This window comes from Bicyclus anynana, chromosome 25 (genome assembly GCF_947172395.1).
Source record: "Bicyclus anynana chromosome 25, ilBicAnyn1.1, whole genome shotgun sequence".
Taxonomy (NCBI): Eukaryota; Metazoa; Arthropoda; class Insecta; order Lepidoptera; family Nymphalidae; genus Bicyclus; species Bicyclus anynana.
In genome coordinates this window covers 1,678,770-1,705,149 of record NC_069107.1, presented here as the reverse complement: position 1 = coordinate 1,705,149, position 26,380 = coordinate 1,678,770, and the positions used below count along the sequence as shown (strand labels likewise).

Genomic DNA, 26,380 nt, shown 5'->3' with positions numbered 1-26,380 from the left:
CTAATAGATGTCATGTTTTGTTGACAGATGCGAGCAAAGCGCGCACTAACTTGGTGCGCATGCGCCGATCCGCACTCGGCAAGTCCGCGCCCACGCTGTCCATCCATGTCGTAAGTTTACTTGATTTTTCATGGTCTCTAGATCCGGCATTAGAAATCCTACTAATATTATAAACGCGAAAGTTTGTATGGATGTTTGGATGTTTGTTACTCTTTAACGCCGCTACTACTGAAGCGATTTAGCTGAAATTTGGAATGGAAATAGATTTTACTCTGGATTAACACATAGGCTACTTTTTATCCCGAATAAATCCATGGTTTCTTGAGATTTGCGATAACTGATGATTTTGATGATATGAATGTTTGTTACTCTTTCACGCCTCGACTGCTGAACAGAATTAGCTGAAATTTGGTATTAAGATATATTATAGCCTGGATTAACACATAGACTATTTTTTATCCCGGAAAAATACATGGTTTTCGAGGGATTTGTGAAAAACTAAATTCCACGCGAATGAAATCGCGGGCGTCCGCTAGTTAGAAATATATACGCGGGTAAACCCGCGAGGTCGTCGATCGATTGCATTTGGTAGATTAAATTATAGGAAGAATAAATGGTTATTTACTTTTTTCGCTTTTAGCGGTGGAAAATAAAAAGTACAGACTTTAAAAGCAATTTTTATTACTTTGACTTACTGAAATTGTCAGAAAATTTTAGCGATTAATAAGGAGGTTATTTCCTTCAAAATTAGTAAAAAAATAAACGCGCCCGTAACTCGAGAACTAAAATATTTTTTTATTTGAGTTTTATTTTGTAACTTTGAAACTCTCCCAATCCATTACGTTACGCTCAAATCGCCAGATTTTCGAAATGTGCAGTTTTTAACTACTTACCTATCTTATCTTATCTAATCTGACGTGCTGGTTGAGTATATCTAAAGTTAGTTTATTTTTTGGTTGCCCTAAACGTACCAATACTAGGGGCTCATATACTTGGTGGAGGACTGGAGGTACTCAACAACGTGCAAGATATAGTCCCTTATGTTTATCTGCCGCGCTCGAGTAACTGCGAAAATGCCCTCTTCGGCTCTCCTACTATAGCAAAACATAAGTTGATAAAGTTGTTTGTTCGCAGAAAGAGCCATGCACGGTTTCACGACGTCCGTCCCGTTTGCCGCCGCCGACACCGCACCACAGACTGTCGCTTGTGGTAAGTTGAACTTGTCCTATTAAAGGACGAAACTCATTATTACGCCTCGCACACGTAACGGATACGCCTCGCTTACGCGCGGTCATCTCGCCGATCGCTCGTCTGCAACGCGTCTATACTACAGCCAACCTTGATATGTACTGTTTACCAACATACAAATAAGAGCCTCAATAACTCAACATTAAAAGCGGTTAGACTCATCACTGAGGGGTGGTGGTTCGATCCCCACTCCGTTGGTATATTGTCGTAGCCACTCCTAATACAGTCTTTCCCGACTAGTTGGAGGGGAATGGGAATATTGGTCATATTTAAAAGATATGGCAAATATTCTTTTAAAAAAAATGCCATATCTTTTAAATATGACCAATATTAATAACCATAACTTTACAATAACCATACCATAACCATAACCATACCATAACCATAACTTTTTTTATTTTTAATTATTTATTGTTTTTTTATAAACTGCTTATTCAAAATATATTAACTATATCTAATTGTTCTAAACTTAATTAATCGAATTTATTTTCATGATTTTAATAACCAGTTATTTAAAATTATTCATCATCATCATCATTAGCAACCCATAATCGGTTCACTTTTGAGCACGAGTCTCTTTTACCTTTCAAAATGAGCCCTCTCATTTTGAAAGGTAAAAGAGGCTAATAGTCCACCACGCTTGCCCAATGATTAAAAAAATGAAATGGCATGAAATGGCAATGTACAGATTACATACGTTTTTTGCTTTGTCAGACTCGCGCCAGATATGTTCCGGCTCTAAATTTAACAAACAGCATTGCGTATCTAGTTTCCAACCATCATATTCGTTATTCATCACGACATGTATATTGAGAAGTCAAATTGATCAGATATTATGTTCGCAAATTGTCTCTCGATACGATAATCAATTTTGTGATCGTAACTTTCAGTCTGTGCAATATGTCAACTTCGTGATAAAATCGCGTCGTGATTGTGATGACGCAACGGACGCAATGTTCAGTGGTTAGCCAGCATGTCTTCTGATCTCAAGGTCTTGGGTTCAAAAACTTGATTATGAAATACTGAGCTGTGAGCCTGGAGTTGGTAAATTTGGTGTATTCACACCCCCGTGCCTCGGAGAGCAGGTTAACCCTTGTGCCGTTGGTCCCTTCATTATCATTTGACAGCTCAGACTAATTATAGAAGGACCTGTATCGCACTCATAGTCACGAACAAAATTTTCTGTCATTTTCTGAGGAAAATGAGCTTAGATTTGGTATATATCTAATACTAAGCTAGAAGTTTTTGCCCGTTTTTTACACAATTCAATTACACAAAGAGGTATTTTTGCGGAGCTCTTTAGGGCTTGTACACAAAACTGCGATGCGACGCGATGCGAATTCGCAACGCAAAAAATTACGACACGAATTGCTGCGATGCGATTTCGTGCGGCAAGGCGTCTCTCAGGGCGACCATTTCTTCGACGACCGTTAACCGTACTAAACGTATTTTAAATTGAAAACAGGTCGTGACATGGATCGTAAAAAGAAGTGTGCACTTTTATTATTGCTTAGGAGATACAGGAAAAAGAAACAAAGAAGATTTTGGGTTCATCCATTTATTACTATTATGAATCCCGTTGGAAACTATTTTCTTCTAAAATATAAAGCTTTGAAAACCGACGAAAAAAAATTTTTCGAGTATTTTAGAATGAGCATATTTTCATTCGAAGAGCTTTTAAGTTTATTATCACCATATCTTCAGAAACAATCGTACAAGGGGAGAATTCCTGTTATGCCTCTGGAAATGATTGGCCTCACTATCCGGTAAGTAAAGTAAAACAATAATTGTTTACATTAGTTTTTATTGAGAAAAGAGTTTTTAAAATATTACAATTCATAAAATTTACGAAAAATCGAAGTCTTCTTCAGTTGAAAGTGTGCTTAATATGCTTGAGTTAGAAAAATCATTACTGGGTGAATCAATTTGATCTGGTATGTTAGATGACTGTGGACGTATCAGTGGCGTTTGTTGAGATGTCGCAAAATGTTGAGTTTGATAGCCACCCTGGTAGTTGCTATTCGGATAGTAGTAGCCATGAGGTTGATGCAATTCTGTTAAAATTTGAAGAACTCTGCTCTGAAAGATTAGAGTTTTATTGTCATCTAATCTTTCAAGTGATGGTAGAATACCTTTAAAAAAAGATATGTGTCTATTCTCAGGTTCCTTTAAAATCTTTACAATATCATCTTCAAAATTATTAACCATCTTTCGTTTTGGTGGCTGCCTTTGGTAACGTGTTTTAGATGTACCTTCTTGATTATCCTGCTCATTTTCTGAATCATTTATACTAGTAGTGGTCTCATTTTGCAAATTTTTCTTAAGAAATTGTAATTGTTTGTACAGATGGTATTCTTTTATATTTTTGGATGCAGACCCTGACCTACTTGCATCTTTGAGTTTCTTTTCATATTTATTAAAGGTATCCTTAATCCCCCTCCATCTTTGTATTACTGAATTTCCTGAAAAAAAAAAAATAGACAATATTTAATTTATTCATTTATTTATTAATCTTTATTATTCATCAAATACCAATTGTACAGAATAGGCGAACTTAACGCTAGAAGCGTTGTCTACCAATTAAATAAATTAAAATAATTTATGTATGTTTATGTCGTTTTAGGTTAGTGTTCTTTACTTTTCAAGTATGTTATATAAATTAACTTTTTTTTCTATTTATGTTACAGATTCCTAGCGACCGGAAATGAAATCAGAAATATACATTTAGATTATTATCGAGGAATAAGTACAGTTGCTAAGATAATACGAGTAGTTTGTAATGCAATATGGAAATTTTGTTTAAATGCAAACATACCAAAAATAACACAACAGCTGTTTGAAGAAATAGCTGCGGACTTTAACAAGAAAGCCAACTTCCCTAACTGTATTGGAGCCGTTGATGGGAAACATATTCGTGTTCGTAGTCCCCCAAAAAGTGGATCACTTTTTTTTAATTACAAGGGCTACAATTCAATAGTTTTGTTGGCTATTGTGGACTCGAAATACAGATTCATCTATGTGGACATAGGCGCATATGGAAAGGAAAGTGACTCCACTATTTTCCACAACACGAAACTGTACGACTTACTGATGAGAGGTGATTTGCCTACACCAACATCAAGGCCGTTACCGGGCTTTCAAGAACCGGTTCCTTTTGTTTTTGTCGGAGACGAAGCTTTTTCTATTTCGAATAATGTCATGCGTCCTTATTCTGGCAAGCATTTGTCTGTTAAACAAAGAGTATTCAACTACCGTTTGAGTAGGGCAAGAAGATATGTCGAGTGTACTTTCGGCATACTGGCCAATAAGTGGCGAATATTTCACCGGCCCATTAACGTTTCATATGATTTTGCAATAGATATTGTTAAGGCTTGTTGCATACTACATAACTTTGTAATTAACCGTGATGAATTAGACACCCCTATTGAAATGATCATAGATAATTCCGAACTACAACCACTTCAACAAGGGTTGAATGTAGGTAGTCAGGTGGTAAGTGCAAATATAATTAGAAACGAATATTCGGATTACTTTACTAGTGAAGTTGGAGCATTAAGCTGGCAACTAAAACTAATTTAAGAATATACAATGCGGCTTGCATTGTTGCTCGCGTTCTAGGTAATAAGTCAATACAACAGGTACAAAAGGATCACATCGTAAAACATTAAAGTAGCTCGCTGTCGACGCCTAAACATTTGTAAACAATTTAAAGAATATTTTTTGTGCTTATATGAATAGAATGTTTGATTTGTAGGTAGTTTTAGTAAAAAGTAAAAAGAAGTTTTACTTAATAAATGTATTTGTGTACTTACCAAGTTTAGTTTTTTCATTGTTTTCTTTTTCCTCGAAATTTGGAAATAAACTTTTACACACGTCCTTCCAAGCATCTTGTTTAATGAATTTGTTTTTATAATCTTCATTACTAGTATCCCAAAGAACAGGGCGCTCCTCGATCAGTGATATTAAAAAATCAACGTCGTATTCTGTCATTTTTAAAGTACACGTCTTGCCCACACGCTGTCCCAGAGCGAACTAAAAATGGCGTCAACAAGTGTGACGCAACATCGCAGGAATGCGCGATGCGAATCAATTCGCAAGTTCTTGCGATGCGTAGAGGGAGCTCGCAGATTTTTGCGATGCGACGTCGCATCGCAGTTTTGTGTACAAGCCCTAAACCGACGAACACGATTACAACTATTTAACATCGATTCTATAGAGACAGTTTTTATTAACGCATTAGATCATTGACATTGATTAAACAGAAAAGTAACGTCTAGCGAGGCAGGTCCTATACAATAATTGGTCTGAGTTTGACAGTGATCGTTACAAAATCCCAAGTCTGCCAATCCGAATTGGAGCTTCTGGTGGGTTTTAATACTAAGCTTCTCCTATACTAGAATATGTGGATGCCTGCCATTAGTGGGTTGTTAAAAAAGGCTAAAATAGACATTATATAGATATTATCTATGATTGATTGAAAATTAATTTTTTAATGAATTTATTATTTAAACTAAAATATTTGCTATAATAATAAAGAGATAAAGTATGTGGTGGTATAGGCGGTAAGTAATCTCTGAATCTACTGAACCGATTTTGAAAATTCTTTTACCACTAGAAAGCCACGTTATTTGTGAGTGCCATAGGCTATTTTATCCTTGTATTCTCATGGGAACGGGAACTACGCGGCTGAAACCGTGGGGCGTCGTTAGTACGAAACATTTGTATGTAATCAACATCGCTATCGCGAAACGCGTAATCTAGTGAAAAGGTCGCCTATTTCCGTAACAGCTGGAAGTTAGTAAATATTACAAAGTGCTATTTTCAGCACTCGGGCCAAAATAAACACGCTACTTCATAACAACTCCTACATCTTTACATTTCGTCGTCGATTACTGAGATTGTTTGTATCTGTCTTCCGGGCGTTTATATTATATCTAAATGTTAGACAATTTTAATGGTAAGTGACGATGTGTGTTTAATAGATATTTTTAATAAATCTTTCTATTTTTAATTCACTGTAATTGTAACAACATAACGTGTATTTTTTTTTTATTTAGAACTAACGGACATCCGGGGCTCCATTTGCCTGAAATTCTGTTTTTTACGCATCCCGTGGGAATTATGTTTTTTTTTGGGATAAAAAATGTTTTATGTTCTGCTTCAAAGTGCAATTTATGTTTGTACCAAATTTCATCCTAATCGGTTTAATGGTTACATATTTTTTCAGTGTGACCGTTTAAAGTACGTACAAAAATATCGTAAAACATTTTTTTGGAAAAATCTTTCTTTGCCGCAGAAAAATTGATACATTCATCACTTGCAGCAACTATTCAAAAATAATTAACACGCATTAAAATCAACGTTTATGTAATTTTTCAGCACATGGTACGACTAAATTGCACTGTGATTTTTGTATTTTATACAAAAGTCAATATAATTTAAAAACTGTAAAATTTATATTGCGTTGTTTTAGTAGGCCTTGATGTCAGCTATAATCCTGTAGAGTATGTCGTAATATTTACGGGACACCCTGTATGTTCAAGACTAAAAAAATACAAAATATAATTTTAATTGTTTGAATCCAAAAGTACGGTGAACAAAACAAGTTAAGCTGTAAAATCTCGCGAAGCTTACAACAAAAGACTTGAAGACATTTTCTTCACATTCGCTTTGTTCCTACGTAACCTTTCGATAGAAGGCTTTGTGTTGTTTTGCTCGACTCTTATGTATAGTGGAGGCAACAGGTTGTTCCTTTATGTGTCGTGAAGAATCCCTGCTAACTTGTTAAGATTTATTTTTTTGTATATAAATCACTAGTAAACTGGCGGTTTAACTAGTGCCCGTTCCCGTGGGATACGGGGATAAGATAGTGATAAGCCTCAATAGCTCAACGGTAAGAGCGGTTGGACTCATCATCGAGGGGTGGTGGTTCAATCCTCACCCTGGTGGTCTATTGTCGTACCCACTCCTAGCACAATCTTTCCCGATTAGTTTGAGGGGAATGGGAATATTGGTCATATTTTAAAAAAATATTGAAAAGAGAGACGAATATCCATGAATTCACCGTGCGGGTGCTGGGTCCATTGCGTGCCAGAGAGAAAAACTCTGAGCAAAATCCAGGACTAGTGATCAATAATGTAGGGTTAAGGAATCCCTTGACAATCATTAACTCTTCATCTCCGCTCGTGTTGTTTTCCGTGCCTAGCCAAATTTGGTAAGATTCTATTAACGCAGCTTTGGAATGAATGAATGAATGATATTGAATGAATGAATGATATTTTATTCATGAAAATGTGGGTTTAACATGATGGTACATATTATAGAATGGAGCCTTTATACATTTTACCATAACTGGTGTATGAATTATCTTAAAAAAAAACTAAATTAATACAATGACACAATTACAAAATAATATGTTAAAAAATGTCCATGCCCATAAAATAATCTTGAATGTCATAATAATTTTTTTTTTAATAATAAATTATAAATTTTACATTTAAATATTGACCAGGGCTTCTCTTTTAGACTATGAGGAAGTTTATTATATATTTTTATTGTCATACAAAAGGAACTCTGGATATCCGTTCTAATAAAGGACTTGCTGCAGTTAACTAACTGCTGTTGAAAACCGAAAAAAACTAAGGACGAAAAACGTCTTCAACATGATCAGTATAACATGCACATTTTGAAGTTAGTTGTTTTTTTTTCGAGTTTTTATCTAAATAACATTCACAATGACAAGGCTGCGAAGCATCACGAGTCAGTTACGTTGTTTTCGTTAACGAGCCGAGCCAAGTGCTTATCAAACGACACTCCAACTAACTCCTCATTTCTATTTGTGTGTTACGTAAACTGAACACAATTTCACCTTCCAATGATGATTTTTTGTTTATCTTTCATCAATGACATGTTATCGTAATATTAGGTTTTTATGATGACTACAAACTGGTGGTAAAAAGGAATATATTTAAAAAATAAAAAAAAAAAAAAAAAAAAAAAAATCTGTTTATTTCAGGCCATTGATCATATAGTGTTAGTAATTATTAGTTTATTATCTATGTTAGTGCGAAATACAAAATACTAATACTAATACTAAAGCTAAAATAAGTATTTGTAGGTATCAGTAAATTACAGATAGCATGGTGCGGGTGACAGTTTGTTTGGCTCTTGAAAGTTGGCCGCGTTTCGTGATAATAGTACGTATTATGGACGTCTTAAGGCAACTGTCACCGTGCCCATGCTATCTGAAAACACTTTAGTATCATCATTGCAGGCTATTTTAAACCGACTTTAAATAAGGAGGAGGTTCTCAGTTCGTCGGAATCTTTTATTATTTTTTTTTTGCTGCTGCTAGGTGTACTCTTCTATAGTAATATCCAAGACAGTTCTGAACCTGGCAATGCATAAGTTTAAGCAAGGTGTTAAAACATTTACTTACTAAGTCGAGGTTACTACATAATTGATGGATTCCTTAATGATAAAGAAGCTTGGAGGCCGTTGGATTAGGATAATATTTTGTGGTTTGATTCTTGATCATGAATTGCTTATGGAGAACTTGTGCAGCACGGGAGGTGAGTGTTATGCATTCTAAAGGGATGCCTTAAACCTACACAAGTCACAAGTCCTGGGACGTATTCGAGATGTTTCCTCTACCACAAAATGATGTTAGAATCACTCTATTTTTTCCCAAGTTAGCCCTTGATTACAATCTCACCTGATGGTAAGTGATGATGCAATCTAAGATGCAAGCGGTCTAATTTGAAGAGGATGAAAATCCACACCCCTTTCGGTTTCTAAGTGCTTGGTGCTTGGCGGTACGTCTTTGTCGGTAGGGCGGTCACTAGCCATAGCCGAAGCCTCCCACCAGCCAGACCTGGATTAAGAAAACCTCAATCGGCCCAGCCGGGGATCTAACCTCCGTCTGTACCATTGTGCCACGTGACGAAGGCCGTCTGCTACCCATTAAGTTTTGATGGATATAACACAAGATGCCCTTCTTCCCCAGGTGGGGTCCGGGCGCTGCAGCTCACCGGGCACGGGCCCCCTGTCCCCCGCGGAGGGCCCACGTTGGCACGCCCACCACGCGCACCCACTGCACCACGCTCTCCTGTCGTCAAGCGTGAAACGGGGAAAGGAGTTGTGAGTATACACTTATGTTTCATCAATTTCAAAAATTCTTTTTAGAATTGAACACGTTCGCTGCCGTACGAGGTCAATTGACCTTGTATACCTAGCCCCTTCAAGAGTTACGAGGTCGATGGACCTCGTACAACACAACAAAGTTTTAGTAAGAGGTCAATAAACCTCGTAACGCATCAGAGGTAAGTACAGGAAAATCAGTGCCGCAGCGAACGTGTTAAAGATTGTAGCTCATTAGAGCCACCCCGACCCGCATCGCCTCGCCTGGAGTGGTTAGTATTCTTCGTATGGTTTTGTATGGACATGCGCTCACTACATTTACTCCGTACCATCATCGGATCGCCTCGCTCGCGCGGACTGTGAGTGGACCACTCGATGATAGCTCGCTGTTGGCATGATTGTCCCGCATGAAGTACTATTCGGAAATTCGTTGACCCCGCGAGGTTCACTGGTGAAAACGCGGCGTCCAATTGTGATCCAACTGACAAGTGGACGCCTATCGACGAAGCGGTGCGGGTCGTGTCCCAGGTGGCTATAATGAGCTACGACCTTTTACCTTCTATATTGTCCATAACATAGTAGTATGAAAAAACGGTCAAAAGAGATTTTGTAATCTGAGACTTATTTTTTTTTCCTATAATATATTAGAGCAGGCGCTGTGAAGTATTGAATGTGCATAATTCGACGACCGCATTCTGTTTACCGTTTAGAACTCAGAAAACCATGCTGATTACGATTTCTCATGTTGCCATGAGGTTAATTAGTCCATTCTCCAGACTCGGCTCTCGGTAACAATATTTTCACAGTACGTAATGTCGGACTAATGTCAATAATAATTAAGTATTTAAAATATGTTGTATTAATCAATAAAACTTTTTGGATTAGAGTTAAGCGTTATATAAAAAAATATATAAGTCCCAGATTACAAGATCTCATAGACGAATACAAAACTTGTTATGGGCAAAAAACTATGTACATTTTATAGGATCGCGTAGTGCGTTGAACCTAGCACGATGCTCATAGTTACAAGTGTATCCACTCCTTGTAAAATATCTGTTGGAACGAGTTTCTGGCTTTTTTTCCTTCACTGAGAACTTTGAGAATAGAAAAAAGTCCATTTATTGATCGTCAATGCTTTGGTCAAAGATTTTTTTTTAAATAGACGGGTCATGGTTGTAATTTGTCGCACTGTTGCCCTGACCTCTTATAGCGTTAAATTTCTATGAGATCTATCTTTTTCATTGCGATGGCGTAAAGTTATTTTCTCTTGGTTCGCACCCAGTGGCGTGCACAAGGCTTGTATACTATGTTACTCGGGTAGGATTATACAGGATGCTCGGGAGTATTTCCCATAACTTCAAGGTGTTGACGAATCCACTTATAGGAGCCGAACTGCATAACTAATATTTTTTCAACTAAAAATAAAAACTATTTATGTTTTCATACAAAGTAATTTAAATCATTCCGACTTTCCTTGGAACACACGTCTATATCTATCCGTGCATTTTAAATAACGTCAAACTTGGCTACGTCATAACTATAAGGATGCGTATAAGGGACACATTTTAGGATCTATTCTCAAAAGATAATATTTACCCCGAAAATATTAATTTTAGAACATATGTTCCTTGAGCATTTTTAATTAATTTTTGATAAAGAATATAACCACAGAGTTATGGGAAACACACCCGAGCAACCTGTATATATATGTACAAAAAGTACAAAATCGAAAATTTCTAATCCAGTAAGGGATTGCAATAGGTTCTTATGGTAGGCAATGCATTTTGCATCTATGAAGTGCACGTCACTGCTCGCACCGAAGACCTCATCATGATTATCATCATCATATCAGCCGATGGACGTACACTGCAGGACATAGGCCTTTTGTAGGGACTTCCAAACATCACGAGCCTGAGCCACCTGTATCTAGCGAATCCTTATGATTCGCTTGTTGACCTCAGTCCACCTAGTGGGGGTCGACCAACACTGCGCTTTCTAGTGCGGGGTCGCCATTCCAGCACCCCAACGTCCATCGGCTCTTCGAACTATTGCCCTGCCCATTGCCACTTCAGTCTCGCGACTCGTTGAGCTATGTCTGTGACTTTGGTTCTTCCATAAGACATCAATACTAGATTGAACAATTATTATTATTATGCTAGGGTGCAGCTGTAGGGGTATTTCGAAGTCACAGAGAGTCACTTCAATTTTATTTATATAATGTAATGATTTTTTTTATTGTATGTCTGTACAAACTAGAAACAAAGACATGTAAGTATTTTTTTGTCACTAAACTTCGAAACTATGCAAACTTATTTATTTATATTATAAACCGGCTCACTGAGCAGGAGTCTCCTCTCAAAATTAGAGGGTCTCCTCTCAAAATTATAGGCCAGCATATTATTATTTATATTTACTCGTAATCAATGACTAATAGCCCGTGTACTTAGGGGATGAGAAATCATAACATTTTGAATTCTCTCCGCCGTTCGTTATTGTGCACGGGTCAGAATAACTCTCACTTTGACTTTCTTGTTATTCGCAGAGATGGTCGTCGGTGGTCGGTGGCTTCGTTACCGTCTTCCGGCTACGGCACCACGCCGGGTAGCTCGAGCCTTTCAGTAAGTATTCTCTGTTTTATTTGCCTTATTTACTACGATAGCTACTCGTATTTGCGTTTATTAATTTGCTTTTTAAAAAATAAAGTGATTGATATATATAAAATAAAGGTCTGGTGAAGTTAGACCTCCTTGGCTAACTCCAAAAAAATGTGTAATTGTTTTGTTTTACTCTGCTGTAGCAAATCAATACTTCGTAAAGCATTCAAGGATCACGTTCAACAATGACGGGCACAGGGAAGGACATTTTAAGATATGTTTCTTTAAAATCTGCGAAGTATTAAGCTATAAAAGAGCACTTCAAAACAATCTATACAATTTTTTTGGGGTTGACCGAGGAGGTCTAATTTCACCAGACCTCTATTTTATGTATAAAAATCACATCATACACATTTTTTATTAATTAACTCATGTTAGTATCCAACCGGATGCAAACAAGAAGAATTCGCAAGTCGTAAACAAGGAGTCACGACTCTATCGTTATCACCAATGCATACGTGCGAGTAGTTACAAGTAGGTATATTACTCTGCGAGCCCATGCAAGTCAAATCTTCGTCATTTTATAATACTGAAATTATGTTAGCTCATACTTTTATCATAGGTAAGTAATAAGTAAGATGGTAGATCTCGTACCTAGGCCATATTTTGCGACACAATAGGTACCGCTTGATTAAAATCAACATGATGGGCTAGATCGCAGGCAAAAGAGGAGTAAGATAAAGTATGAAATCTTGGCTATGAAATATAAGGGAGTGGACTGGCATAAAGACAGTTTCCGCCTCGCCATGGACAAGGAGAAGTTTATAAAGCTGACCGTTAACCTTCAATAATGGAGAGGCACTTTAAGAAAAAGAAGTAGTGAGTACGGTAGGTGGTCTCCTTATCTAGGACTTAGGAGAGGACTTTAAGCCATCGGTCCATAAGCCTGCCAATCCGCGTTTGAACCTAAGGTCTAATCTGCATATACCGAGGGTCTTTGATGGGTCGGTTAAATAGGCTGTTAATTATGATGTTTATCATTAATATCAGCCTATTTTGTCTGTATTTTTTTGGGAAACTTTTACTAGAGCATTGCCACGATAATGATGATTGGGCATTTATGCATTAGGATTGACTGTTGAGCACGAGTCCCTTCTCAGAATGGGAGGTGTTAAGCTAATAAGTCCACCACGCTGCGGTCAAACCCAATGCGGATTGGCAGATTTCACACACCTAGAGAATTGAGAAAATTCTTAGGTATGCAGGTTTCCTCACGATGTTTTTCCTTCACCGTTTAAGACATGTTATATTTAATTTCCACAAATTAACTCGAATCGAAGGCAGAGGTCATATCCAGTAAGCTATCGCGGCTCCTAACTTAAATTCGCAACAAATATAATTAATATTGATTTCATTTCATCCTCTCCTCCATCGTTGACCATCGTAGTGTTAGCTGTGCTGCGAGCATGATCTGACATAATTTCGACTTTTATAATATTACTAAGGCCTGTCTACCGGATGCTCTTGATCTATATAGTCAATTTGTTTAACCTAATGTGTTAGCGATTCGCCCGTGACGGAGTTGCAAAGGTCATAATATCGCAATCGATAACCGGCGTTCGACGCTCGGTGTCGATTGCAGCATCACTGCCTCTAGCTTCCTTTTGTGAAAGTTTACTATTAAATAACGATTAAATGGGCGTGCGATTGAAATTAATTGTATGATTTTATAGTTTTCGATGGATGGATGTTAATGAAGATATCCTACATTAAGACAAAACAATTCTTGTCTATTTACCCGTCTGCGTCAGAAAGAGGGTGATGTTTTTAGTGTATGCATGTGCGTATGTATGTACATTTATTTGGCACGCCCTACAGCCTAAACGACTGGACGGTTTTTGACATATGAGGTGTCATTGGCATTTCAATCTTTGCCAGATTTATTCAGAAATTTATATAGATATTGTGATACTTGTTTTTCTCTTTTCAGTTCATTACGCGCAGTCGGGTTTTTTGTTTTTCTAATATTTTTTTATTATTATTTCATTTGTATGAAATAATTGATGAGAATGGAAGAAGAGCAAGGGAGATGTGCAAGATTCGTAGCAAGTAGAAGGACATGGTCTCTAACTCTCTAATACATGGTATTACAGGATGTATGTATGAATTCAAAGCGAACTAAGTCGCGGGCTACCATTTTATAATAATAAAAACAAAAGCTTTTAATTGAGGGACATGGAAATGGCTCAGACCATTTACCATAGGACCTTCCTTGCTAAACGTTACCCCTCAGTCAAAATTATATGATTACGATCTAACGTATTAATAAAAACGTTTGCGTAAAAATGCGTTTATAGAATCAATGTTACATCGTGTTTAAATTACACGTGTGTGTGTATTACGATTTAAATGTATAGTTGTGTGTAGGAAGGACACAAGATATATTTATTGGTGTTAAATATTTTCGATGTGTGAGTTTACCTCGTCGCCCACAATAATGACAGGCAATTTTGTTAGTGAATTTGAGTGTGATACAATTCCATGGGTAATTTTTCTGAGGGTAATGGCCATAATTTATAAAATTACTTGACAAATAAACACTGGTGTAGTTATAATTTTGTATCAAAATACTTGTAAGCTTAACACGCTCTTTTAAATCATTACTTGCATGAGCGTTTGTAGTAAATCTACTAGCGATTTGTAGTTAAGATTGTATTAAAATGTTTTATTTGGCGTTTTGTTTAGTGTTCGTAAAACACTTTGCAATGTATTAAATATTAACCTTTATTCTGTTACCTTCATAACTTTTGGGCCTTTTATTTCTTATGTAAATGTTCTATTCTTTTGGTTTTGTTAAAAGTCCGAGTATTCGTCATCATTATCAACCCATATTCGGCTCACTGCTGAGCTCGAGTCTCCTCTCAGAATGAGAGGGGTTAGGCCAATAGTCCACCACGCTGGCCCAATGCGGATTGGCAGACTTCACACACGCAGAGAATTGAGAAAATTCTCTGGTATGCAAGTTTCCTCACGATGTTTTCCTTCACCGTTTGAGACACCGTTTCACACAACTGAATAGTTACCCACCTCAATTGAAGGCACAGGTCATATCCACAGGGCTATCACGGCTCCGAGTATTCGTGCTACATTACATTTCTTTCATCTGAAGGAGAAATTTACGTTTCAGGGAGTGCAGTCTGAACTGAGACAGTGTCGATTACTAACTCTATGTTTACCCGTGCATAAGACGAAATTTTATAAACATTCTTTCGTTGTGCAAGCCGTTAAGTTATGGAATGCTCTCCCTTTAAACATACGGCAATCAAAGACACTGGACATTTTTAAAAATGCCGTAAAGACTCATTATCTGGTGCATATATTATTTATTTTCAATATAAGGTATTTATTATAGTACGCGCGTTAACAACTGAGTCTTAGGGCCATAAATCATTTCTCTATATCTATCTCGCTTGCACTTATGGGTCTTATGGAGCCGTCTAGTGAAGGGTGTAACAATGAAAGACATATTATCGATAAGTAAAGTTTATTATCGTATCTTGTTCACAAAATTAAAAAAATTAACAATATTTGATTTAATATAATACATATTTCATATTATATAATTATTAACTAAATAAAATTAATCTTCATCTGAGTCTTCATCATCAGAATCTTCGTCTTCTGCCAAATTTATTATAAGCGGCGCGTGATCTCTAATTAGAGCTTTTTGTAAATCTTTGTTTTGAAGTTCTTCGGCATGCCTAACACATTTGGCCCAGTCTTCTCGTGTGACATTTTCTATGGCTCGGTGGAGGTGATTTTCGACATCTGCTATCTTGAAGGTATTATTATTCTTCGCAACTTCTCCCTTTACTTGTGCCCAAATTAATTCTATTGGGTTATATTGACAGTGATATGGAGGGAGCCTTATTACTTCATGACCTCGTTCATTTGCCAGATGGTCTAAAGCGTAGACCTTCTGCGGGTTACTGGCTTTTACTTTTCTTATTAATTCTTCAATAATTTCGTTGCTGGAATATGGAATCTTTTTCTTTGTCAACCATTCTTGAATTTCAGCTTTCCTCGTGTTTCTTGTGGGTATCTTTTCCAACTGTATCGAATGATAGCTTGCGTTATCGACAATTATAACTGAGGGCTCTTCAAGTAGATTCAGGAATTCGGAAAACCATGCCATATATGTTTCGCCATCCATTTCTGTGTGGTAATCAGCATCCTTTGATTTCACCGCTTTAAATATTAGCTTCGCATCTGGAACGAAGCCAGTCCTTGCAGAACCCGCATGGCAAACTATTAATCTTTGGCCTTTTCCCACAGGCTGATTCTTGAAACCTCCTTCATCGTTGCTTCCAAGCCACATCCTCTTTCTTGCATGGTTTTGATTAATCCATGTTTCGTCTAGATAGAAACGTGGTCGCTGATCGTTAGTTCTTCTAAGTAAATCCAATTTCCTTAAAAAGTCCATTCTAGCACAAACAATATCAGTTCTTTCCATTAAATATTTACGTCCTTCGCTATTTTTCTTATACTGGAACCCAACCTCCTTCAGTAGTATTCTCATTGAAGTGTTGCCGCATTTAAAATCGGGTAATTGTTCACGGAATTTTTCTAAAATTTTAGCCACTTTATTCGGATCACTTTTCAATTCATTGAGAAACAGGAATACGTTGTGAATCAGTGTTCGAGCTTGAGGGCTAATATCGCCATGTAATTTCTTCAGATCAACGTTAGAAAATAAAGTATCCATAGTGCGCAACGAGTAACACATGAATGTATTTATTTAATTGCAGTAAACACATTTATAGCAAAAAAAATACGCAATGCAATTACATTAGAAACCGACCAATCAGAATCGTCCAAATCATTATTGACTCATCATTAGCACGTGCGCAGGTAGGCGCGCTGCACATTCCTATCTTTTTTGACTTTTATGACCGGACGACTCAGATGATAACGCGCATACTATAGTATATTTTGATATGTATTTTATTCATTATTGTAGGTATTTGTGTAATATTGTTTATGTATTAGGATGTAAATTATTTGTATGTATGTGTATTACTAATACTATGGTTATTTTTGTTTTACGCCACCTGCTGATGTCCTTAAGTTTTCCTAAACCGAAGGTTGCCTGGAAGAAATCGCTACTTAGCGATAAGGCCGCCTTTTGTATGCTGATCTCTTCCTAATTTGTTTTTTATTTCACTTGTTTTTGTCTTTGTGGTGTGGAAATAAAGTATATTTATCTTATCTTTATCTTATTTCTAAAGTTTCTAAACCAAATTCCTCCGTGGCGTAGTATGCGCGGTGGATTTACAAGACGGAGGTCATGGATTCAATCCCCGGCTGGGCCTATTGAGATTTTCTTAATTGGTCCAGGTCTGGCTGGTGGGAGGCTTCGGCTGTGGCTAAATAACACCTTACCGGCAAAGACGTACCGCTATTTCGCTAACTACCGCTACCATATTAAAAAGGACGGACGAGCGCAAAGACGAAATGACAGACAGATATGGCGAAACTATAAGATCTGATTCGCACGAGAGTTTTTTTTAACGGACGTTAAAAAAGCGTTCAAATATACTATGAAGTTAAATGAAGGTATATTTCCAACGACCAAAATTGAAAATGCAACACTGTTCGATAAAAAGCATCGTGTTTTAAAAACGCTGTCGTGTGAACATAATACTGAGATTTGTTGTATTTCAACGCTTTTTTAACGTCTGTTAAAAAAGCTCTCGTGCGAATGAAGACTAGGGTTCCTTGTTGACTACGGATAAAGAAATATACATTTCATTTCCCTCACATATAAAACGGTAGTTTCATAAACCCTGACTATTATTGCCAGAAATGTGTACATTACTACGCGGTGACTCATTTACCTAGAAATTCAATTGTTCATATTGAAATCGATTTTGGGCGTTTTCCTATTTTATCGGACTTTTTTCTGCGGCTGTTTATCCCCTCAGAAAGATTCCTTGTCAAATTCGCGGTAGGGTAGGTGTGGGGTAGAGAGAGGGTACCCGATCTGTGGTTCCAGCTGAAAATCAGCGCTAATTCATATTATTTTTTAATGGTGTACCATTATGCTGAGCTGGGGTGTTGCCACACCCATTTTCTGGGTGATGCCACACATCGCAGGGTATTGTCCTGTGTGACCTGGTGTACTGGAGATATTGTCATTTGTGGCATAATTTCGAAATTAACGCATTTTTCTTTTATTCTTTCTATTCGTTTTCGTTGAACAATCGACCTCAAAAAAATACGACCACAACAAATCATCCCCCCTTTTTTTTTCGACGACCTCCGTGGCGCAGTGGTATGCGCGGTGGATTTACGAGACGGAGGTCCTGGGTTCGGTCCCCGGCTGGGCCGTTTGAGATTTTCACAATTGGTCCAGGTCTGGTTGGCGGGAGGCTTCGGCCGTGGCTAGTTACCACCCTACCGGCAAAGACGTACCGCCAAGCGATTTAGTGTTCTGGTACGATGTCGTGTAGAAGTCGAAAGGGGTGTGGATTGTCTTCCTACTCCTAACAATTTAGCCCGCTACCATCTTAGATTACATCATCACTTACCATCATACCAGATTATAGTCAAGGGCTAATGTGTAAAGAATAAAAAAAAAATCGTTTTCGTTGAAAATATCTAATTTTAATTTAGACAAATATAGCGTACAGACGACCTCAAAAAATACGACCTCAACAAATCATCATTTAATCCCCCCATTCTAATTAAATAGACCCAAGAATCTGGTGGACTTGTAAATTGTACTTTCAATCTTTCTGCACTTACTCCAAACAGACGGATTTCTAATATCAATCTTGTGGCTAAAGTTTTAGAGATCAAAATACGTTGGGCACCCTTAAAATATTCCTTGAATGTCGTCCAAGTTTTCCTACACGGCAACATTATTACTTGGTAATGAAAAAGCTCGGCATGTTTCTTTGTGAAATATGTATTACGTTTTGTTATTCCTAGCGTATACTAGTAAAATTGAATTCAATGTCTTTGTTGACCTTGCTAGTTATTGAATTTCCAGCAATTTTTTTTCGTGATCGTTCACCTATATATATAATTGCTTTAGACTTAACCATACTGCCTAGACTAACCCTAACCCTATCAATTAGAAAAGCCTACTGTCATATATAGGACAACTAGCAGACGCCCGCGCCTTCGTCCGCGTGAAATTTAGTTTTTCACAAATCCCTCGGGAGCCATGGACTTTTTCGAGATAAAAAGTAACTTAGTGTCAAACCAGAGTAATATCTATTTCCATTCCAAATTTCAACGAAATCGGTTTAGTAATTTCGGTTTAAGAGTAACAAACGTCCATACAAACTTTCGCGTTTATAATATTAGTAGGATGAACAATTAAAAGAGTAACTCTAAAAATGAAGGATTTTCCATACAAACTTTCAATCCCTATTTCAACCCTATTTTTATTTTAGTGTCAAAAAGTATCCTATATTTTGCTCCAAGCTTCCATTTACGATTATACCAAAATTCATCTTGATCGGTTCAGCCGTTTATCCGTGAACAGACAGACAGACAGAGTTACTTTCGCATTTATAATATTACTCATCATCATCTCCTTACCCTTATCCCACTTAAGTGGGGTCGGAAAAATATGTCAATCTTTTCCATTCGTTTCTATTACTCGTCAACTCATCATCCACTCCTTTTACACACATGTCCTCTTTCACACAATCCAACCATCTCTTCTTTGGCCTTCCTCTCCTCTTATGACCTTCCACTTGCATTTATAATATTACTATTGATATATATAATTTATGGGACAGTAGCAGCATCACCTTAGGGGCTAAGTTAGACATCACAGTGGGGGAGGAACTAGGGGCCCCTTTTCATTGCCCCTTAGTGCTAAATCGGAAAGAAAAACCAGCTAGGGTTTGTATACTAAAAGGGAACCTTTTTTGATAATGTAATGATTTCATTATTAAAGTAGAATTATCATGATATTTTGGATATAAGTAAATTGTCGGGGATGGGCATTCCCTTTGGAATAATTTTAGAAATTTCATCATCATCATCATTAACAATGTATATTCGGCTCACTGTTGAGTGCGAGTCTCCTCTCAGAATGAGAGGTGTTAGACTTAATACTTAAAAGGCAATTTGAACTTTAATATTATACCATAAAGTTTAAGTGTTAGTGGAAAAGTTCCTGGAAAGCAAAATAATTGATTGACGTAAGAGTAGGGGTAGGGTAGGGTAGGGGTAGGGTACGTGTAGGGGAAGGGTAGGGTAGGAGTAGGGTTGCTGTAGGTTAGGTAGTTATTTACTGTCTGTGTTTTTTTAATGTACTTACTACCCGTAAATAAACAATTTAACTATACCACGAGGCAGTTTCTTATAGGTTTTCTTTATCGCTCTTTCAAGAGTATTAGGTATACATTATATACGAGCACATATAGTACGCACGCATTAGTAATAGTTACGCGAATGGCTCTAATGGCATCTCAATGGGTTTTTGATGGCGACTGTACCCTATTTGTGTACTTTGGGATATCGTGTTTTGATGTTCTCGATAGTACTGCCAAAGGACAAAGTAGAGATTTAGATTTTATTTGTATTATACATAGTTTATAGATATATCAGCGTGATAGCCTAGTGAATATGACCTCTGCCTCCGATTCCGGAGGGTGTGGCTTCGAATCCGGTCCGGGGCATGCACCTCCAACTTTTCAGTTGTGTGTGCATTTTAAGAAATTAAATATCACATGTCTCAAACGGTGAAGGAAAAATCGTGTGTGAAGACTGCCAATCCGCATTGGGCCAGCATGGTGGATGGATTATTCACCTCTCATTCTGAGAGGAGACTCTAGTTCAGCAGTGAGTCAAGAGGATACGGGAGCTTAAATATGGGTTGATAATGGATGATTAAAATAGTTTATTGATATATTGTACTAGCTGACGTCGCGCGGTTTCACCCGCGTGTTTTCCGTTCCCATAGGAGTACGGGATAATACATAGCTTATAGGCTTCCTCGATAAATGTGCTATCTAACACTAAAAGAATTTTTCAAATCGGACTAGTAGTTCCTGAGATTAGCGCGTTCAAACAAACAAACTCTTCAGCTTTATAATATTAGTATAGATTCAAGTGTATATTATCTGTCTGTCTTGTCTGTTGCAGTCGCAATGCTCGTCGCAGGAGAGGTTGCTAGCGGCGCAGGCGGCGTGCGAACCACCGCGCGCGCCTTGTCCGCACTGTCATCACCAGAACTCCCTCAAGTAAGTCGACTACGACTGGCAACACTAAAAGACGCAAAGTACGGGCAGGTCTGGCACACTCCGCAGATACGCCACAAGTACGCACAGACAATGACGCACACTTACTACTTTGTATTAACTCACCACACGAGCGACGCCGCGGGCTGAATCTAGTCATCATCATCATGATGATGATGATGACTAGATTCAGCCTGCGGCGTAAGCATATAATGGTAGGCAATAAACGCTGTGCGAACTGAATTGCACCTTATTGTGTTGTGGCAAGGGTCGCTATTTATTTAAACGACTTTTTGGAGTGAACCTTCTATACTTGTTCAATTAAGTATTCTGTAGTACAGGTAGGTAACGTGATTTTTATTGTATTTTCATCACATCAGAGAGTGTTTGGTTCATAAGTTATGGACCTACAAATCTGAAAGCTAAAAAATTAATTAAAATACATTTATTAAGTTTAAAGATAAATTTACCAATGACCGGCTTCAATTTTCTCATAGATGAGCATCTTAGTCTGAGGCAGGGAGAACAGGTTTAGGAATTCCTTAACCCTACGCCCATTGGTCAGAAGTCCAGGACTCTGCGTGGAGTTTTTCTCTATGCTACGCGATGAACCCGGCATCCGCACGGCGAATTCATGGATTGCTAAGATATTCGTCTCTAGAAGTAAAAAGCGTAATTAAAATTAATTAGGCTTATAATTAGGCGCGACGACAACGCCGACACAGCCTGGACCACCTGGACAAGGTTGGCGAGAGACAGGGACATATGGAAAAAAATGGAGGACGCCTATGCCAAAAATGGGTGTTCCAAGAATAAATATGACATTATAAATAAAAACTTAAAATTGAAGAAAGAATTAACAATGACTGAGAATTTTCTTTTCTGCCACAAACATTAAGAATTGACATGTTTGAATGCCATGGGGAATGTTGAGTCAACTATTATTGTTCCGAAGGTTGTTTCAGTCAATGGTCTTATAGCGAAAAGATTCAAACAAAAATGTTTATATAATGATTTATTTATTTTGCTATCATCCGCGCAAAGTCGACGAACCCATGCGACGTCACCCAGTCCGACAAAATACTCTCTACGTACGTTTCACCCCGAAACCGGAGCATCCTCAGGAGATGTTGACTCTACAACGTGCAATTGCAAAAAAAAAATGTCCCGCACTGGGAGGATTTATTTTATTATAAATTTTTAATAGTGTTTTGTACTATATTTTTATATTAACATTATAACAAATAAAAAAAAGGTAAGTAAATAAATGAGAGAGAAAATTAATGTAATGAAATGTTAATGTATTTTGTGTTTTGTATTTGCAGCAGCTCGCAGGGCAGCGGCATGAACTGGGCTTCGCTGTCCGACAGCGGCGGCAGCGGTCACGCCGCCCGCGCGCCCTCCCCGCGCGCCGTGCCGCGCCGCGTGCGCAGTCGCAGCCTCAGGTAGAAAAAAAAAACTGTACTGTCTAACCATGTCCACAATCACAGAACAGTAGCAATAGAAGTAGCAAGTGGGCGTGGCCCGCGTACACCCGGGTATGCGGATCAACGCAAGCGTGTCCGCTCATGTGCTACCAGTCTTGTTTTGTTCTGTGACAAAATGAATAAATAATATTCAACTCTAAAGTAAGGGTGTCATATTTAATTTTTCACTAAATATTAAACAGCCGTTTAGGCTACGCCCCTGGGTTTGGATACAAAGAATTGGCACTTTATAAATCTAGTTACCTCTTATATCTGTGGGTAAAATTCCTGTAGTGTTTGTACACACTCTCTGGTTTATCACATCCAGTTGGATGAGCACTGTATCTACTTAGTACCTCGTGGTACGTACTGCTGTAGCACTAATGTGCAACTGCCCCCTCTTGTCCGAGGCTTGTATTTATAGACTCATCTATTGACAGTCTAGGCTGTTGACATATACTACAACTCCCAAAAGGGTTTAAGAGCGCGCAGCACGTCGGTACGATATGGGTAAAATTCGAAGCGCAAGCGAGACGCCGAATTATGACTTTCACGTGTGTGAAAAGCACGGAGCGATTGACGCGCGACGCAAATTTTATGACGTGAGCGCCAAAACCATTTCTACCTAATTGCAAGTAAATTAAACAACATAACGAAAAACAAAATGGCCATGTTTAAGATATATACCTAATTTTCTATACAAAACAAAAATTTAAGAAAATAAGTTTGCTTTTTCCTGGGATTGAAAGCAAAATGTGAGCAAAACATGTATTTTTCAAAAAATTAAACTATCGAGAAAAGTTTTACAAATTGTGTATTTTGTATAGTCATAACGAAGCTAACACTTTGAAATATCATTTACCCAAATATCAGGCTCCTAACTTTTCCAAAATCTGAGATCCAGAACCATTTGTAACCACCAAATTACATATTGCACACTCTTAAAGCGCATACTTTGTTAAACAGTTCACCGTCGCGTTCGCCCGGCGGCGGTAGCGGCGGCTCAGAGAGCGGCGCGCGCGATGACGCTGTGTCGGCAATGTCTGCGCTTTTCGCCGCGCGCTTCCCCGCCGCGCAGAAGGCTATGGACGATAAGTGAGTCGCTTTTGCTGTGAATGCGTCTTTAAAATGTTAGGAGTAAAGAAAAACCGTTTCAGAAATGAGGAGATCCGCAGAAGAACCAAAGTCAATCAAATTCAAAATTGAAGTCAAAGTCAAGTCAACGAGCTGCGAAGCTGAAGTGACAATGGGTGGGGCACATAGTTCAAAGAGCCGATGGACGTTGAGGTTCCAAAGCGCAGTGTTGGTCGACCCCCCACCAGGTGGACTGACGACATCAAGCTAGTCGCAGGGATTCGCTGGATGTTGACGGCTTAGTATCGTGATGTTTGGAAGTCCTTACAAAAAGCTTTTGTCCTTCAGTGGACGTCTATAGGCTGATATGACGATGATGATGACGTTTTTAAAATGACTTTCATAGTAAATGTCAATACGAGTGGTTTAGACCTCATGACTGGAGAAAAACCATTTTCGAAAATAAAAAACAAAGCTCCATATATGCGCCTCAGGCATAACTGCATGGCATAAGGTTATTGAAGTGTACAAAAAGGGATTGTTTCAAAGTTCTTTAAGAACGCCATCTATTGGTAGTTTAAAATAACAAACACTGTTTCAATATGACTGTAGATGCCCGTTTTTATCCCATTTAACTAGTAATTCCTTAGTAACGTGCAGCACTATTTCGTAGCGACGTTTTTTAACTCGACATCGTATATTCGTCTTCATCTCTCTCCATCTACAGTTCTGTTCTTTTCCAATGTCCACAATCCCCGGTTTCTTCTTGGTCTTCCAAGGTCTTGTGGTCTATTAGTTTGATGATGTCACAAAAGGCTAGTACTACTCTACTACGTCTACTACCATTAGCTTACTAATTTCCAGGCTCAAGACACTGATAGAGGAGCTGACAGAGTTGGATAAGAAGCAAGATCGCCCGCCCATTGAGAGATTTGTACAGAGACAGGTGACTTTGGATTTTTTTATGGTTCTTACAATACTGGCCATATATTTACTCTGTACCTTTCCAATCAGTCGAGAATTGTCTTAAGAGTGGGTACGAAAACAGATGTGATTCAATGAAAAAATAAAGTTGCAAGATTTTCACTATACAAATTAAAACAAGTTAATAATCCCACACTGTCTTACACTAATGTCTGTCTGTAAAAGCTATGCAACTTAAGAAGAGAAGTTAATAAGCACACACTGTGAGGTCTCACAATAATGTCTGTGTCCCCGCAGGTTTTGGAGATGGCACGAGACTGTCTGCACAAATCTGAGTCAAAGCAAGTCACCAGCACATACTTCTACGACATGGCTGACAGTTTGGATAGATTGTTGGCTGAGGTAAGTTGTTATGAAACGAAATAGTTATTTATGTCACTGACCCTTTAATCCCTTCGGAAAAACTCTTTTTTTATTTTTAGTTAATTGTTTATAACTTTTGTAATTTTTGCGAGCGGACCTCCAATTTTTTCAAAAACTATCTACATTGAATTCCGAATCGAATGACACCTCAACCATTTTTATATGAGACGGAAATTTTTTTTTGACCTAAATGGCACATGTGAATAAGACTATTAGTCAACTTTTTTTCTTATACTTATACAGATTTTGTATTCAGTATATATATATAAGAGCCGTAATAGCCCAGTGGATATGACCTCTGCCTCCGATTCCGAAATGTGTGGGTTCGAATCCGGTCCGGGGGGCACCTACAACTTTTCAGTTGTGTACATTTTAAGAAATTAAATATCACGTGTCTCAATCGGTGAAAAAAAACATCGTGAGGAAACCTGCATACCAGAGAATTATCTTAATTCTCTGCGTGTGTGAAGTCTGCCAATCCGCATTGGGCCAGCGTGGTGGACTATTGGCCTAACCCCTCTTATTCTGAGAGGAGACTTGAGCTAAGCAGTGAGGCGAATATGGGTTGATAACGATAGAGTCCAGTCTCGAGTATTTGAGTCCAGTCTTACGATGAATAAGTTTTTGTAGACTCGTGAAAAGTCAGCGGAGGCTGGTGGCAAGGTGGCGCCGCTGGTGACGCGGCTGACGCTGGCGATGGCGCGGCCGGCGCGCCTGCTGGAGTGCCTCGAGTTCGACCCAGAGAGGTTCTACCGCCTGCTGGAGGCCGCTGAGGGACATGCGAGGCACCTGCAGGTATACATCGTCTGGCTTATATATTTATAGAGAGGACGTCTGACGAGGCCAGACGGGTGATCAGTCCTAATAAGGGACCATTCCACCCAAAAATCGTCTGGCTTAATCATAAACTAAGTGTGACTCGGACTCACGCAAAAAGAAAAAAAAAAGATATTATCTTTGCAGAGGCAATAAATCATGTTTGTTGTATGTGAGTTTCTTTGATGTTTTATTCTGTGTTTTAGTTTGTGTTGTTATACCTTTAGCAGAAATACACGTACATCATCTGTGAAAATGTCAACTTTCTAACTCTCACGGTTTTAAGTATCTTAAATTCTTCCGCTTGGTGACAGGACAGAAGAGTCTACAAAGACTCTTCTTTTTCTTCAAAGGGTCTTAATAAGATTCTATTTTATATTCGAGAACGATACCATGTAAAGGTTATCATACCATAAGGGTACCCACATATACA

The 26,380-nt window shown here is 38.1% G+C and overlaps 3 protein-coding genes across 5 annotated transcripts in view; 2 read left to right on the top strand and 1 right to left on the bottom strand.

Moving 5' to 3' along the window:
* LOC112056438 (microtubule-associated serine/threonine-protein kinase 3) overlaps positions 1-26,380 on the top strand; it is a 79,740-nt gene that overhangs the window by 23,589 nt on the left and 29,771 nt on the right. For 2 of the 3 annotated variants that reach the window (XM_052889286.1, XM_052889285.1), the window contains exons 2-11: positions 28-110; positions 1,135-1,209; positions 9,254-9,387; positions 11,930-12,005; positions 21,150-21,247; positions 22,570-22,689; positions 23,677-23,805; positions 24,649-24,730; positions 25,006-25,110; positions 25,762-25,926. In XM_052889286.1, the coding sequence (XP_052745246.1) occupies positions 28-110; positions 1,135-1,209; positions 9,254-9,387; positions 11,930-12,005; positions 21,150-21,247; positions 22,570-22,689; positions 23,677-23,805; positions 24,649-24,730; positions 25,006-25,110; positions 25,762-25,926 (1,067 nt within the window). The remainder of the gene's footprint in view (positions 1-27; positions 111-1,134; positions 1,210-9,253; positions 9,388-11,929; positions 12,006-21,149; positions 21,248-22,569; positions 22,690-23,676; positions 23,806-24,648; positions 24,731-25,005; positions 25,111-25,761; positions 25,927-26,380) is intronic. The other variant, XM_052889287.1, reaches the window with a different exon arrangement.
* On the top strand, positions 2,551-5,064 carry LOC128199480 (uncharacterized). Its single transcript, XM_052889290.1, has 2 exons — positions 2,551-3,014; positions 3,936-5,064. Exons 1-2 carry the CDS (start codon positions 2,722-2,724, stop codon positions 4,825-4,827), a joined length of 1,185 nt encoding a protein of 394 aa, XP_052745250.1. The 5' UTR covers positions 2,551-2,721; the 3' UTR covers positions 4,828-5,064.
* Positions 3,079-5,419, bottom strand: LOC128199481 (uncharacterized). Its single transcript, XM_052889291.1, has 2 exons — positions 5,061-5,419; positions 3,079-3,710 (listed from the first exon to the last, which is right to left on the bottom strand). Exons 1-2 carry the CDS (start codon positions 5,236-5,238, stop codon positions 3,094-3,096), a joined length of 795 nt encoding a protein of 264 aa, XP_052745251.1. The 5' UTR covers positions 5,239-5,419; the 3' UTR covers positions 3,079-3,093.